The sequence below is a fragment of the Dendrobates tinctorius genome, unplaced genomic scaffold, assembly GCF_039654945.1.
Source record: "Dendrobates tinctorius isolate UK_male_01 unplaced genomic scaffold, ASM3965494v1 ptg000254l, whole genome shotgun sequence".
Classification (NCBI taxonomy): Eukaryota; Metazoa; Chordata; class Amphibia; order Anura; family Dendrobatidae; genus Dendrobates; species Dendrobates tinctorius.
The window spans coordinates 14,347,814-14,365,396 of record NW_027361921.1 but is presented as its reverse complement, the minus strand read 5'-3'; the positions used below and the strand labels follow the sequence as shown (position 1 = coordinate 14,365,396).

General features: G+C 42.8%; 1 protein-coding gene across 1 annotated transcript in view; it reads right to left on the bottom strand.

Annotated features, from left to right (window-relative positions):
* The window catches only part of COL5A2 (collagen type V alpha 2 chain), a 281,575-nt gene that overhangs the window by 45,977 nt on the left and 218,015 nt on the right, over positions 1 to 17,583 (bottom strand). Inside the window, exons 40-48 of the mRNA XM_073558191.1 lie at positions 7,744 to 7,797; positions 7,605 to 7,658; positions 7,295 to 7,456; positions 6,880 to 6,987; positions 6,123 to 6,230; positions 5,645 to 5,698; positions 5,355 to 5,462; positions 5,197 to 5,250; positions 4,137 to 4,244 (exon numbers count right to left, since the gene is read on the bottom strand). Of these exons, the coding sequence (XP_073414292.1) occupies positions 4,137 to 4,244; positions 5,197 to 5,250; positions 5,355 to 5,462; positions 5,645 to 5,698; positions 6,123 to 6,230; positions 6,880 to 6,987; positions 7,295 to 7,456; positions 7,605 to 7,658; positions 7,744 to 7,797 (810 nt within the window). The remainder of the gene's footprint in view (positions 1 to 4,136; positions 4,245 to 5,196; positions 5,251 to 5,354; positions 5,463 to 5,644; positions 5,699 to 6,122; positions 6,231 to 6,879; positions 6,988 to 7,294; positions 7,457 to 7,604; positions 7,659 to 7,743; positions 7,798 to 17,583) is intronic.

Genomic DNA, 17,583 nt, shown 5'->3' with positions numbered 1-17,583 from the left:
CAGAAACAAACTGGCACAAGCAGTAACATATGGATGGTGATTCAGCGCAGCCCCAGCCGGAGCTGGCTGACCCACACAAAACTGAAATAGACAAAACCAGATAAAATGTGAACAGAATAGCAAAATAACACTTAGCTGAGTATGCAGGGACTGAGCTGGAAACTAAGACCTCAGGAGGCAAGAAAAAATCACCAGCAGGGATAGAGGGAGTCAGTTGTCTTAAATCCAGTCTGAAACCCCAGATCTCTAATCGCTGTCCTCATTATCAGGTGGCAAGCCTCTGTTAATCAGATCAGCTCCATTACCTCCACCAGAGGGAGCCCAGAAAGAGAACTCACAACCCCTCCGTCAACCTGACCAGCTCCACCACCTTCAGCATTGACCAGAGGTAGGCCAGAAAGCGAATTCACAACAGTACCCCCCCTTGAGGAGGGGTCACCGAACCCTCATCCACACCACCAGGCCGATCAGGATGGGCCCGGTGAAAAGCACGAACCAATCTATCGGCATGAATGTCAGAAGCAGAGACCCAAGAATTATCCTCCTGGAGTCTCCGTCTAGCCAAACGAGAATCCAATATTTTCTCTACCTCATATTCCCCATTGCCTTTAACCAATACAGGGTCAGGAGGCGCCGCCATAGGAACTACCGGCTCCACATACCTCTTCAAAAGAGATTTATGAAACACGTTATGGATCGTAAACGTAGCTGGAAGAGCCAATCGAAAAGAAACAGGATTAAGAATCTCCAAAATCTTTTAAGGTCCAATGAATCTTGGCTTGAACTTTGGAGACGCAACCTTCATAGGAATATTCTTTGACGACAACCAAACCATATCACCACTTTAAACCGGGGACCAATGGTCCTATGCCGGTTGGAAAACCGTTGGGCTTTTTCCTGAGAGAGGGACAACTTATCCACCACTTGGTCCCAAATCTGCTGCATTCTCTACCACAGTGTCCACACTTGGGCAGGTCGAAGATTCCACTTGCCCTGAAGAAAATCGAGGATGCAACCCAAAGTTACAGAAAAAGGGCGACATCAAATTGGCAGAACTAGCTCTATTGTTTAGCGCGAATTTGGCCAAGGGCAAAAATGAGACCCAGTCATCCTGATCAGCAGATATAAAACATCTCAAATAGGACTCCAAATTCTGTTTTTTTTTCTCTCAGTCTGCCCATTGGTCTGAGGATGAAATGCAGAGGACTCCTGCAAAATCTGGAAACAAACTGGACTCCTCTGTCCGACACAATTTTCTCAGGAATCCCGTGCAACCGAACCACCTGTTGTAAAAACAAGGGCACCAACTCAGAAGAAGATGGCAACTTTGGGAGCGGTACAAGATGGATCATCTTAGAAAATCTATCACAGATCACCCAGATAACAGTCATTCTCTGAGAGACAGGAAGATCGGAAATAATATCCATTGAGATATGGGTCCATGGCCTCTTGGGCACCGGCAGCGGCATCAACAACCCAGTAGAATGAGAACAGGTTTTGGACCGAGAACAAATCCCACAGGACTGCACAAAATTCCTGACATCACGAGATAAGGCAGGCCACCAAAAAGACCGACTCACTAAATCTCTGGTACCAAAGATACCTGGATGACCAGCCAATGCGGAGCAATGAATTTCAGACATTACTCTCTTTCTCCACTGGTCAGGGACATACAATTTTCCCACAGGGCAACGTTCAGGTTTGTCCTCCTGAAATTCCTCCAGTGCACATCTCAAACCGGGTGAGATGGCGGAAAGAACTACACCCTCATTTAGAATGGTAGTAGGCACGGTCACAATAAGAGAATCTGCAAAGAAACTCCTAGAAAGGGCATCCACCTTAACATTCTTAGTGCCCGGAAGAAAAGAGACCACAAAATTAAAACGCGTGAAAAACAAGGCCCATCAAGCCTGTCTAGGATTCAAGCGTTTGGCTGACTCAAGATAAATCAAGTTCTTGTGGTCGGTGAGGACCACAACTTGATGTCTAAACTGTAGCTCCCGCCAACCAATATCTCCACTCTTCAAATGCCCATTTCAAGGCCAACAATTCCCGATTCCCCACGTCATAGTTACATTCAGTTGGGGAGAATTTTCGAGAAAAGAAGGCACAGGGATTCATTTTAGAAGTCACAGGATCTTTTGGGGACAAAACGGCTCCTGCACCACTCTCAGAAGCATCTACCTCCACCTGAAATGGGAGTGAGACATCAGGTTGCCGTAGAACCGGAGCAGAAGTGAATCTCCGCTTAAGCTCCTGAAATGCCGAGACTGTCTCTGGAGACCAATTCACCACATCAACGCCATTTTTGGTCAGATCAGTCAGTGCTTTGACAATACCAGAAAAATTACTTATAAATTTACAGTAGAAATTAGCAAAACCCAAAAACTTCTGGAGAGCCTTCAAAGAAGTGGGCTGAACCCAATCATAAATGGCCTGTACCTTGGCCGGGTCCATTTCAATAGCCGACGGGGACAAAATGAATCCCAAAAGTGAAAGTAAAATTCCGTTTTAAACAAACATGTGAGAAAATGTTGTGTTGGAAAAGCAAAAAAAAGAAAAAGAGTAAAACAGAAAAGAAAAACAAAGAAAAAAAAAGAAAAAGGGGTTACTCCAGTTGAGTAACTCCTGTTGTTATTAAAGTAAAAGTAACAATATGTTAAAGTTGATTTAAATAAGTAGTGTGTTTAACAAAAAAAAAAAATGTGTGTGTAACAGGTCCCGGGTACGAGGTAGATGTGACGAAGATGCCGACCATGACTCTTTTTAAGTGAAGGTCGAAGAGACGAAGAACATTGATCCAGACAGTGGTCCGTCAGTCAGGTCCCCGACACCACGGACACCCCAAAAGGATGGGCGGGCGCCAGTGATGACCTGGTAGGCAACAGGTCTCGGTCCTGGCGTTCCGGACAGCCAAAGGTAGTAGAAGGGGAGAGAAGTGGGGGGTACACACCATAGAGTAGTCCGGGTGGACCTCACCAACCTGAAAGGAGTTGTCACGTGGCATGCGCGCCGGCGAGTAGCAGTAAGCTGCTCAGTGCATGATGTTCCCAGTTTGGTTCGGCCCCCGTGGGCAGTGGGTTTGGCCCAATGACCAGTCCGACAACAGACTGTGGACAAGCTTCAGGACGACGTAGGTAGGGAGTATGATTGTCGGGACGACAATGGACAAAGGAAGGGGAGTGTGGGGAAGGTGACTTGATGGACAGACTTGACTGGAAGTAGGAGGGAACGGTTGGTGCACTATGGACGGAGATTGACAGGAGAGAAGGGTGACAGCTGGGAAAGGTGGATAGGAGAGTGCAGTACCTAGAAATGACCACAAGATGGCAGGGGGAGTAGTTCAGGACTCAACAGCAGCTTAGGGCTTGAGAAATGCTTAGTCATGGGGGGCGGGGAGATAGGAACCCAGGAGGGGAATTCCCGGTGAGAGAGGGGATAAATAGGACTGGTTGGGGTTCCAGGCAGGCTAGTTCCGGGAGGAGCTCGGTAGAAGACGGTGAACAGAGAAGAGCTCGACCAGGGGACTAACAGCAAAGAGACAGTCAGGGGGGTGGCCCTGACCCGACGGACCGCAGGACAGACGAGGCCCCGGGGGTACTGATTGGACGACGACCTCGAGGAGGTGAAGCGCTGGTGGTAGATTGGTCTAGGACAGCCTCAGCGAAAGATACGCGAGGAACGTTACTTCGACTGGAGGAAAGATGCAGGTACCCGGGCCTGGACACAGAGAACTGTAAAGAGGCTGCGGTGCGTGGTTGTGGTCGCCAGGAGGACGACGAATAAAATCCGGAACTGTTACAATTGAACTCTGCCTCCGCCTTGTCCTTTCTTCGCCTGGTGTCTGTGTCGTCCGGACGTGGTAAGCAGTGGACCACCCCCAATCCGGCCCCCTACCACATTAGCAAAAAGAAAATAAAACTAAATTGAAACAAAAAATACATGACGGCAGAAATGATCTGTTAATCAAATGAGCAGCTGCTACATCTGTAGCTAGTCAAGTTCCTGATAAATGTGTAAAGATGCAGGATATATTGCATACGTTTAGCGTTTAATCTACATTATCTCCTGAAATAAAACCACCAAAAATAATTCTAATAAGGTTTATGCATCTATAGATTTTAAATAATGCTTACAGGAGGACCTGGAAGACCTTGTAAACCAGTGAAACCTCTATGCCCCTTTTGCCCTCTTTCTCCACGTTCGCCATTATCTCCTTTATCACCTTGAGGTCCTTGTGGTCCCTTTTAGGGGAAAAAATAAAAGAATATTTGTTTAATCAAAATTCTAATACTAAAAAGATTAAATGACATCACAAACAAATCACAGGAATAAAGCAAACAATCACTTCCATTAATGGGCTTGGTTAGCACCCAGGTATGTAAACAGCTAGATCTAACGCTTGCACTGGAAGTTTGACATAGTTTGACCTGAAAAGCATCAAAGAAAACCAATATATTTCATCAAGCTAAAACTAATGCTTGCTATGAACACTTTCTCTAGTTTGACCAAAAAAAACCTCCAGAGTGCCAATATATTTCATAGCAAGTGTCACAGATTAAATTAATAGATTCAGGGAATAATAAAACTTGTTAATCACCTACAAAGTTGTTGTGCAAATATAATGCAGTGGTGCTAATTGTAAAGTGTCAAGTCTACTTGCATACACTATCACAGACTGGTTTGAGGCTGACCAACCAGTAAAGTCCTGATTACAGGATTGGGGAGCGTTCCTCCCCCATCAACTAAGCACCATCCTAGCATTTCCTACTTTATACAACTAAGAATCAGCGCCATGCAGCAAAGTTAATGGAAATAGTAAATATAGACTGTCAAGGCAGGCAAGTATGGTCTTGGAGTTGGAAAAAGGTCTATATGGACTTTGTTACCATATAATATGTTAACCAAGCGTTATCAAATATTATTAAATTAATAAATGTGCTTAATTCCCGACACACTGTACAAAGTAGAATTGTAGATTTACTATATATTGCAGCAGTGTAGAGATAAAAGATCTCTCATGGGGACTATAATGTGACACTAGGGGCAGGTAACATCTGTCTATACCTCACAATTGTATCAGCTAAGGATACCAAGAAAATAGTTGCTAATCACTAGTGTCCCTCATGTTGATAAGCAACACCTAAACATTGCAGAGCTGTCAAGAAATTACTTAGAATCAACCATTAGAAGTACCGGCAAGCCACGTTTTCCAGCTCTTCCTGGTGGGCCCATTGGTCCACGAGAACCCTAGGAATTAATTGCAAGGACAAAAAAGGATTAGGCTAAAAAGCTGCACTCTGATACAAAACCATCCAAAAACATTATAATAAAACATGTATACAATAACTTACTGGTTCACCTCTTGGCCCAGCTTCCCCTGGTGCACCAACTGGTCCTGAAGTTCCTGGAGAACCTTGAGCACCAGCAAGACCCTCAGGTCCTGGATCACCACGATCACCCTAAAATTAATAAAATCACACAATGGATTTAAAAATATGCCCCAATATAATATCTAATGCTTGTGCTAAAAAGTTAAACTAAAGTAAAAAATAATACCAATAAACATACTGTATGTTATATTCTCCTTGCTACTGAAGATATAGTAAAACTGCTTGTGCATGTAAAAATTAAGAACACATACCCTCTTTCCCAAAGCTCCGTCTCGTCCAGGAGCACCATCATTTCCATGAAGACCCTATAAAATGTTCACATTAGCATGTTAGTAACATAAACATGCTCACAACTAATTGTATTTGTATTCATCTGACATTCTATGACCAATCAAAGCCTGTAGAATGAGTCAAAAATCCATATGTACCTTCGCAGTTTGCTATAAATTCCTAGATTGTTTCCACATAACAATATAATAGGACATTGGCATTTTTCCTATTTCCTTGAATATCAGGGCAACTTATCCACAGCTGAGCTTATTCTTGAATAATATGGACATGCAGTAAGAGTCTATCAATAGGTGATTCAGAGTCTTTAGACAGATGATATTTTTACATTTAAGGATGATGTATTTCAAATACAGCATGCAGTGGCAGATATTGCTGCTAATAACTTGAATCAGTACTTTTATTGACTGTCTTTATTGAGAAAGGAAGGGTGGCACTGACCTCTGCACCTGGTTCTCCAACAGGACCATTGGCACCAGGCTGACCAATAGGACCAGATGGGCCTTTTTCTCCAGAGGATCCTGTAGGACCTGGCTTTCCTGGGGATCCCTTAATGATACAATATTAAAACATTTGTAAAAGACATATAACATGCAAATTCACTCTAAATGCATTTAATATTTGTTCATTTTTAGTCTAATGAATCCATTCACTGTATTCTTTACTGAAAGGTTCAAGTTCTTCTTTCTAATCATGAATTAATATTTGCCATACTTGAACACTGCTTCCCATTACTGTACAGTGCAATCGCATTAGTACCATTCACTGTGTTAGGTTGGGAATAATTACAAAAATAAGCAATTCTTTTTTAGCAAACGTGACATTTGACTTTCTAGTATGCTGGAGAAATGATATAACTCATTTATGGTGCTAAGCATTGTTTTTACTAAGTCTATAAATACAGAACAAGATATTAAAGTGTGATAATCAGCCAGAGGTCAAATGCTGGATAAATCTCAAAAATATTTCACATTTAATGTGAACAAATTATCCATAAGATATTAAAATGTAATGAAATAATAAATTGTAAAAGGGGGGTTATGGATCATAGTATACACTTGCACTAAACTGCAGATTTCCTTCTCTTTGCAGACTTTATATATGCAATGGCATGAGGCTTCTTGTGCTGAAATCTTTACCAAGCTTGCACACATTCTTACAGTAATATCATCAATAAAACATTGGTCATGATACTCACAGCTGGACCTGGAAGCCCAGTCATGCCTCTTTCTCCCCTCTGACCAGGCATGCCAACTATACCCCTCTGGCCAGTTGTTCCAGATGGACCAGGAGGGCCATCGGGACCCTGCACAAAATAATACAAGAGTTAACCATTAGTATTTCTATCATACAATATAGAAACCAAATACATTGATGCATATGTTTCTAATATCTATGTATGTCTACTATACATTAAACGTACTGTAGTAAAGAAGCAAAAGCAAATAATTCTATAATCTATAAAATACTTATCAGAATATACAATAAAGTGTAAACGGCAGACATAAGGCAGAGGTATGGAAACAGCACAAAGTCGCCCTTACTAGAAATATTATAATAATATATAACCAATAATTATAATAAAGATTTTAACTTAACATTTTTCAACTTACCGGCTGTCCATCATCTCCAGGATCTCCTTTATCACCAGGGCTGCCAGCAGGGCCAGCAGGACCTCTGTCTCCAATTCTACCATGTGCTCCAGGCTCCCCACGTAGACCAGGTGGACCATCCTTTCCTGGTTCACCTATTGGGCCAGGAGGACCAACAGCTCCCTAAAAATATTTATGCATACAATAGACCTCACAAAAGTGCAGGAACATTCAATACATAAAGCATTAGTTAAGGTGAATTTGCTACAGTGAAAATGTTATCAAAATTGTAAAATAGATTTTCTTTTGGATATCTTGAAACTTTACTCACAGAGGAACCTGGGGGTCCAACCCGTCCAGCAGATCCAGGAAATCCTGTTGCTCCCTTGAAAAGTTATTATACGTTAAATGTGGTAGGATGAAAAGAAGAGAGCAAATTTTTGTTGGTGTGATGTATATGTATTACTTACAGGGGGTCCTTGTGTTCCTCTACCACCCTTCAGTCCAGGCACACCATGAGGTCCCTAAAACAACATTTTTACAAGTTTAGGTATAAAAGATATTTTACCTTGCTATTAAATGGCCTTTAACTGATATATTTTCATCTATATGTCACAAGGGTATTTTGTTTGGTGGATTTCAGAAACAAATGTAACTATATAATGTCACATGCACATAATAACATAGCACACACTATATAACATGGGTCAAATATCCACACTTTAGTGGTAATACCTTAAATGCATTGTAGGCACTTCATCTGTGTTGAATCTTTGGAATATGGTATATACAGTTATGATTAGTTTGTTTGTATGGAAACTTACTATGCTTGGTACATTAGTTGCTTACATTTTAACCCTTCTATCCTTATGGTATATTAGCATTACATTTTAGTCTTGCCGACCATCTGGTGGTGCCACTTATTTTCTTTGGCTCATCACCATGCACTATTGGCACTGTCTTAAATGTACTGTTTGTCTCTTTTAGTACTTTTAATAAAATATTGCAATTTCATTGTTCATTATACGCTTGTTGTTTTATATGTCCTTCTCAGATCTTGTTGCTTTGGCTTCAGCGATGACGTCATGTTGAAAACACGCAAGACCACTGTAACCAGTGATTGAGCGTAGATCGCACAAAGCACATTGTCAACTCTACATGATTGCAGCTGCTAAGACACAGAGACTGATGGACATTCAGTTCTGGACGTTGTGAGGGCAAGCACCTGCTCTGTTTTTTATTTTAGCGCATTTGAGGTCCACTGCTGAAAGTGGAAAACCCCTTTAAAGGGAATCTGTCACCGGAAGTTGGAGGCCTATGTAAATGGCTGGTGTCCGGTCCAATGGGCGGTGTTTCTTCTTTCTCCACACCATCTGTGGCCCCCATCCATGATCTTTGCCGGTATTAGAGAAGTTCAACTCCATAGTTAGCGCGTGCGCAAAGCAATCCTGCGGGCAAAGCATAAAATCATTACTGCGCATGCACCGGTTCACTATGTCCCGGAACACAGCGAAATACTTCTGAGACATAGTGTACTGGCGCATGCGCAGTAATGATTTTCGGCTTTGCCCGCAGTTGGGCAAAGCATACTGCGCGTGCGCGAAGCAAGATTGCTTTGTGCATGAGCTAACTATGGAGTTGAACTTCTCTAATACCGGCAAAGATCGCGGATGGGGGCCACGGATGGGGTGGAGAAAGAAGAAGAAACACCGTTCATCAGACCGGACACAGGCCATTTACATAGGCCTCCAACTTCCGGTGACAGATTCCCTTTAATGATTTATCACTATATTTAGAGGATACTTTGAAATTCTTGAGGAATAGAATATTTGTTTTCTTAATGTTTTATATGTGGTTCAAAAATCTAAAAGATTAAGTCGCCTGAAATAATCTGGCTTCTTTTCTAGGCTGAATGTTGGATGATATATTTAATGTTTCAAATGAGATAATGGGTGTATATTTGCTCTGAATTGCTCTAAATTGATTTAGTTAAGATGACTACTTTAACGTTCAAAGAAAAAAACATCATAGATGATGTTTATATTTATGCCTATTTCCCCTACAGAAAATTTACAACATTAAAACATACTTTTATAAAAATTGTAAAAATTGAATACAATACAAAGTATTAGATTGTAGAATGATTATCTTCGTTATGAAATTTTAAATGAAAAAATAATTGGTTCGCTCTTCAGTTTATACTATGCAGAAGCAAAAACAAGATACATTTCTGATCCAAAAATGTATTGTTTATATAATAATAATTTTATTGCTTATGTACTAATTATATTATAGATCAGTAAATCTTTTGAAAATCAAATTTGGCAAATTTGCCGAATTCATCAATAAAGTTTTATTTGCGGCTAAACGTACAAGTACTACAAGCCTCCATTTGCACTGAAAAGACGTTTGTCACACTCCGAGGTCTTGTAAGACTGTATTAAACCGCTTTTGAGCTCTTTAATGCAGATTTAGTCTTTGGGTATATGGAATCAATGTCTTTTGTGAGTTTTCAGTAGAAAGACGCTTAAGGACACTCCAACAGCTTTTGTCTTGAATAATCTTTTTTGGTGTCTTTTGGTGTTTTTTGTAATGTTTTAGTGGCAGTTATTTCTTTTCTTTCTTCCAAGCGAAAAGCATCTGAAGCAAGATCTGGTCACTTCTTTTAACTGCTTGCTATCTTTCGGAACCTGAAGCTGTTAGAAGAAGCTATAAAGACTGAACATATGCACAGAAAGTCATTTTTACATTGCTATGCACATGTATGTTCTTTTCAGCTTTTATTTAGCACTTCTTAAGGTGTGTTATTGAGGGTGAAGTGGCCAAAAATGATGTTGAGAAGGCCAAACTTTTAAACTCCTATTTTGCATCTGTGTTCTCTAAGAAAACAAAACTAAATCGACTCGCTGCACTATCAAACAAATAAAAGAATCCACACTATCTATAAAGAGAGAGATGGTGAGGGAACACATTGCTAATGTAAATGAATTTAAATCTATTGATTCAGATGAATTACATCCTAGGGTACTGAAAGAGATAGCTGAGGAAATTGCAGAAACACTAGCCTGAATCTTTGAAAATTCATGGAGAACAAGAAGATTCCCAGAAGAAGATTGGAGAAGGGCAAATGTTGTGTCATGATCTGAAGTGGATCTGACAGTTTTAAAAGCACAGAGTGAACTTTTTTTTCCTTTTGGCAAGTTGCCAAAGTGACTTGACTGTCCCCGGTGGTGGTTAATGGTATTGCACTTTAGGTTTAATGTGCACGTAATTATGAATCAGGTGTGGGGCTCTATAAGTGAGTCTCAGGGTGTGCAATCACGGCTGGTGATATTGATTGATTGATTCTGAGTTTGTGAAGCCTGGGTGAACATGGAGCTGAAGAGGAGTCCTGCGCAGTCAGCCAGAGGAGACGAGTGGCAGCTAATGGTGTCTGCAGGAATTGCTGGCATGGCATGGAGGAGTCGCAGTTTATGGTGTCGGCGGGCAGTGCGTGCATGGCTTTGTGGAGTGGCGACTATGGAGAGAGTTGCACTCGGCATGCTCGACTTGGTGGCCGAGAGCTGGACTCAAGCATGCTTAGAATTTTGGCAGAGGCTGACTCATCCTTGGGACTTTGTTATTGGACTGCTGCAACTGGAGATGGACTCTGCTCCAAGGCTGCACTATGGTGTAGGATCCAGGATGGTGATGGATCCGGGTGGAGGAGAAGATGCACGCAGGTGGTGGGGCTCTGTTGCAGGAGCATAAGCACAGAGCCTAAAGTTAAGTGGTGTTTCCCCTGTATTGTCTTCTTTCCTCATGTGTGTTGTTAGAGCAGTGGTGGGATTAGTCTCCGCACCGACCAATTCCCTAGTGAGGGTTTAGGGTCAGGGCGAGCAAGGGTTTAAGGTTCGCGTGCGGCGACAGGTGCGGAGCCTGTTTAGGGAATGTGAGGAGTGCAGGGACACTGGCTCAGGGGAGTGCAGGAGGTCTCCATGTCCCCATTCCCTATCGCAGGGCCCACCATTGTTAATGTTTCGCAGGTTCCCCCTTATTATTTAAATTCGCCACTGGAGGCGCTGTATCCAGGGTCACATGTGTTATGGGTTCGCCTTGCGGCAACATCTGCGTCCAGACACACGTGACCGCGACTTGGAAAATGAAGACACTGACTTTTTAACATACGGTATATCCTATTTTGGGGGGCACAACAACAGGTTCACTGTTTATATAGTGAGGAAGTAATGGCTTTTTAAAAAGCTATATAAAAACTAACTTTTCAAGACCAGTTTCAGGCTTATTTAAGTTGTGCATGGTAAGGTACTCAGCAGAAATACAGTTTGTCTTCAGAACACAATGGACTGATAGGAGATGTGTGGCTGTCTATCGGCACAGACAACAACCACCTGGCCAGTATAAGATATGATGGGTGATGTAGGGGGATGACCAACCAGCTGTGTAGGGTCAGAACTGGTAGCCCAGCCAACAACATATAGTATATAATTAAGCACAGTGGACAGACATGAAATGTGTTATTGCCTATCAGCAGCAACCCCACAGTATAGTGCAGAAAATGATGGGACAGGCAAAGAGATGTTTGGCTGTGTACAGCCAGCACTGGCAGGCTTGACTCCAGCATGGTATACATTTATCATGATGGAGAGTTAGGAGATGCTGTTTCGGGCATTAGCACTGGCAACTACAGAATAGAATAAAACACAATGGACAGCCTGTCAGATACTATGACGTTCTAATCATTGGTATCAGCCATAGGTGAATGAAAATTCACACTGATCCATGACTAATTCATTTTGACAAATAAAAGGTTTTCATAGTTTTCCACATTTGCGGAAGGCAATCTGGTCTGCTTGTTCATGAAAAAGACATCTTCCATGCTAAAAAATCTTCCTGATAGCATTCTGTAGGCTGGAAAAGACTACACCCATGGCAAACTGTGCCAGTTATTGTCACTGGGACAGTCTGCTGACCAGAAGTCTGTGGAGTTGTGGCTCCATGGTATCGGGGCTGCTGAAGGAAGGACACAGTCAAGATTTGACTGAACCTGTATAATCTGGTGATAAATCTCTGTTTGCTGTTTTGTCAGATTGGCACAGTGGCAGATAAAACATGTGATGCATCATATTATATATACTATAATTGCTGCTGCCTCAGCTACTTGTAGCTGGAATACTGGCACAGGCAGGGTTGCAGCGGAGGGTCTCCTGGTAACACATAGGATTGGCAAGTGTCTGCTCAGCAATAAGCTTCATTGAGCAGGGAACACAGCTTATCCTTGTAATGTGCCAGTTGTGTCTCTCTTTTTGAAGCCAGAAAAAATGTCCCATTTTGCTTTCATAGAGGAATCCATTGCTTGATGCTAACATTATTGGTCTAGCAAGGGTCTAGAAGTATCCTTTAGTTGATGCTACTGATATGCCTGCCACCCCACATGCAGTTGACCATGCAGTTTGCCATGGTAATCAGCATGGCTGAGTGTCCCCTGCTACAGTTTGTCATCAAAGTCAATTTTGTCATAATTGATTTCAAACTTTCACCTAATCATCAACCTTGTCCATGCCTGCACCTTCAATAAACTGATGTTCCTCTCCACATCTATCTGCTGCTAATTCTCCTTCCCAATTTTTCACATCCTCCTGCATGCAATATTAAAGTGTTATCATTTTTAAGGATCTTAAACAGCTCCAGCAAGGCAATGAACACATAGAAGTTGCTCTTCTTTCTCCATCTATTGTTCCGTCTTTATTAGTGCTTTTTTCAATATAAATGTGAGAAGGATTACATCATTGAAGCACTTCTAGGCCTAACTGACAAATTTAGTAGCCCATTTGAAAGGCTTCGGTAGGCAATATACATCCCTTATCAGCTGCCAATGTAAATTTTTAAGTAACTCCAGATTCAGTTTGCATGCTGCTTGATATAATCAGTAAGTGTTGAAGGCAGCTTTTAGAGACATTCCAACATATGAAGCTCTGAATTCCATCATATTGCAACATTGAAGATCAGGAGGGGCTCAGGCAGGCCATTCTGTTTTAGATTTCCCACATAAGAATGACTGAAATGTCCAAACACTCTCCATACTACGGCTAACATTCCTTTAAGTGGGTATATTTCTTCAAGAAGCCTTGTACAGTCAAATTTATGATGTTTGCCCAAATGTAGTGCAGTTACAATGTTCCGGGCACTGTTTTTACAACAATTTCCTGTTGCAGTTGACAGAGAGCCATCTTATCATGAGATTTTGTGTTGAGAACTGTACGGCTTTTGTGCACATGATAATTAGCTGTAAAACAGTTTGACAACACTTAAATTTACAAGAATAAAAAGAATGAGATCATGGAGAGGATGCAATATTCTGTTCTGGTGATGTTGGGGATGCCCTGTTGATTTAGGAGGCTGAGGAAAAGTTATACAAGACAATATTCTCTATACATTGAATTTGTCAACCATATTATGGTTCTTTCTCAATACCAAGATCAGCCTTCTCTGACTGATCTCATCCTCTGCATTGTGTAAAATGTATACAGGGTTGGAGTAGCTCACCAGGGAACCAGAGGATTCTCCGGTGGGCCCAGGCACTTACACCTGCTGGCATACAGGGTTGGCAGCTGACTAGGGTCCTCGATGCTCCAGGGACACCCAGTCAGTGACGTGTCACTAATAGTGGCACACCCAGCTGCTATGGGGCCCCTGAGTTAGGGGGGCCTGCCTGATGCCAGCGGAGCAGCAGCTGGTGACAGGAGCTTGTCCCCACTGCTAAAGAGAAATGAATATTAACGCTTCCCCACGCCCCCATGGGCATGGAGAGGAGTGAATATTTATGTCACTTTAATAGCGGGCAGTTATAGCAGCAGGCTGAGGCTAACACTGCCCGCAAGAGCTGACATGCTGCATGTACCCCAGAGGTGGGCCCCTGCAGGGCAGATAACCCAACCCTGAGGGCAATCAGCGGGCAGGCAGCAATCTCTGCAGCTCTGCTGCCTACAGGAGAAAATGGCAGTGGAGTGTGGTTACAGGGATCCGATGCAGTCCTGCTTCCTGCCCGGCACTTCCCGTCTAACACAGAGGTGCAGCTGGATGACATCATTCAGTGTGTGTCTGTTTCAGAGAGAAAGCTGCTGGCAATGAAGATGCTGCCGGGATGTGCTGCGGCTGCAGGGAATGTGCGGAGAGATGAGTGGTGCTGTGTGTCTGTCTGCCTGCATGTGTGTGTGTCTGTATGTGGTGCATTGCGGTGCTGTGTGTGTGTATTGGAGAGATCAATGATGTGGGTGATAGAGAGAGCAGTGATGGGGTAGTGGAGGAGATGGTAATGTTGGTGGTGGTGGAAAGGATGATGGTGTGGTGGGGGAGGAGGCAATGATGGAGGTGGTGGAATGGGCAATGATGGAGTGGTGGTGGAGAAGGCAATAATGGTTGTGGAGGAATGGACAATGATGGTTGTGGTGGGGGAGGCAATGTTGGAGGTGTTGGAATGGGCAATGATGGGGGTGTTGGGGAAGAAGGCAATGATGGAGGAGAAGGAAAGGGCATTGATGGGAGTGGTGGGGGAGAAAGCAATGATAGAGGTCGTGGAAAGGGCAATGATGGTAGTGATGGAAAGGACAATGATGGTGGTGGTGGAAAGGACAATGATGGTGGTGGGGGAGGCAATGATGGAGGTGGTGGAATGGGCAATGATGTGGTAGTGTTTGAGAAAGAAATCATGGAGGTGGTGGAAAGGGCAATGATAGGGGTGGTGGGTGAGAAGGCAATGATGGAGGTGGTGAGGAGGACAATGATGGGGGTGGAGGGGGAGAACAATGAGGTGGGGGGCTGCATTATACCCTATGAGGGGGTTGCATTATACTCTTAGGGGGCTATATTATATTCTGTGGAGGGGCTGCATTATACTATATGAGGGGGGCTGCATTATACCCTATGAGGGGGCTACATTATATTCTATGGGGGTCTGCATTATACATTATGAGAGGGTTGCATTATATTTTGTGGGGACTGCATTATACCCTATGAGGGGTGCTGCATTATATTATTTGAGGGGGCTACATTATCTTCTAGGAGGGGGCTAATTTATATTCTCTGAGGTGGATACTTTATATTCTATGAGGGGGCTACTTTATATTCTACTAGCTGAAGAGCCCGGTGTTGCCAGGGCATAGCAACTAACTGTGGTTAGTTGTAAGCCCCTGTCCCCTTGCAGTGTTAGCACCCCTCCCCTTGCAGTGTGAAACCCTCTGTGTATTGAGAGAACCCCTTCCTTTGCAGTGTAACACCCCGCATGTATTGTGAGACCCCCCTAATCAGTTATAGTTGGAAATAAAGATGTGGTTACACAAATAGTTCGCTTGATTTCAGCAGAGAGCTAGAGATGACTTGATTGATTGATACATACACACACTCACATACATACACTCAACTTTATATATATGGATGAGGGGGTTACCACAAACCCTGCTACATAATTAAGACGTGTACTACCTTATATTATACCCTGACAATTGGTGGTCTTGTATTTATTTCTATGTAGCTACATAATGGGCTCCAAGAATGATTTCTCTGGTGGGCCCAAGGTTCTCCAGTCCGACGCTGAATGCGTGGCAAGTATTTTTGGTGATTCACGTGAAGGGAATTGGAAGTTATTCAAGTCCAGCGAATTTCCAACAAAATTTATACTAGTTCAATTTCCATCCAATAGATTAATTTATTTCTACATATTATACATATGAATACTCATAAAGAATTAACATCAGTTCCTTGATGCCAAGGTGCAGCCTTAAAGCATAAAAAATTTAGTAATGTCCAATATTATTTCACTAGTATTAAAGGAAATTTGTCCGCAGATTTTTACAACCTCATCTGAGAGCAGTGTAATGTAGACAAAAAAAAGGTCAATTAAACAACGTATCATTTATATTAGTGGGTGCAGCCGTTTTGACATAGTCAAAGCTTTTAGATTTAGGCTATGTGCACACGGTGCGGATTCACCCGCGGAATTTTTCCGCGTGGATTTTGCACAATCCGCAGATTAGCCTGCGGTTTTGCCCTGCGGTTTATCACCTCCACAATGGAGGAGATGGCAAACCGCAGCGGAATCCGCAGAAAAGAATGACATGTCAATTCTTTCTGCGGATTTGAAATCGCAGGCAAAACCGCGCGGAAAAATGCGCACCTTCTGCACAGCGGTTTCAATTTTCCATAGGCTAGAATGGTACTGTACAGCACCTGCAGTTCTGCTGTGGATCCGCAGGGCCAAATCTGCTGCGGGTCAGCAGCAGAATCCGCACCGTGTGCACATAGCCTAAGAATGATGCAGAGCTGAAAAAGCTGCCTCCACCCACACCAGTCTCTCTGTGTACATAGCTATAGACAGTGAGGCCTCCTCACAGGTGAAAGGGTTGCCAGGCTAGTGCAGTCCACCAATGTTAATCTCTGAATGATAAATCCTTCACAGTCAATAAGCAATACTTATACAATGTTTATAGACCCTGAGCTGCTTATCAAAGGGGGTGGAGTCAGACCAGGAGGCACTGCTGATGTGCCCAGGCAAGGATAAGCTCCTGATGCTAAGGCCATGTGCACACGAAGCAGATCTGCAGCGTTTCCGCAGCGGATTTTACCGCGCAGAAACGTTGCATATCCGCATTGTGATGTACAGTACCTTTAAAATGAATGAAAAAAAAAAACGCTGTGCAGACGCTGCGGATTTTTCCGCGCGGTTTTCCTGCGGTACAAAATCCGCAGCATGTTACTTCTTTTGTGCGGTTTTCTATCTCCCCTGTCACCAAATCCGCAGGGGGAAGACCGCAATGGAAAACCGCACAAAAAACGCATGAAAACCTCGTGAAAAATGGAAGAAATCCGCAGGAAAAATGCAGGTCATTTGACCTGCGGTTTTCTTCCATTCTGCACGGAAAAATCCGCAGGGCTCAAAACTCCGTCTGCACTCAGCCTAAAACAATAATTGCAAGTAAACAAAACCAGGGAGTTTGATAAGAGAGGTATGCTGACAGCTCTGTTTCAGCCTCTACCTCCTGATGACTTCAGATTACATAGCAAAAACCTGCTGACAGATTAATTTTAATGTATCACACACAAAACCATGTTTAAGAGTAATTAGAACACATAGTAATAAATACTGGATACTACAAACAACAAATCATGCATAAATGCAAATATTTTCTACTTATTTTATGGTCTCAAAATGGAGAAAAGTGGCCATCTTTAGTCTAAGAAACACCTTTCTAGATCAGTTTTATCAGTCATAATAGAAGTAAAGGTCAGCGATAATCAGCGGGGGAGCCGTCGGAGGT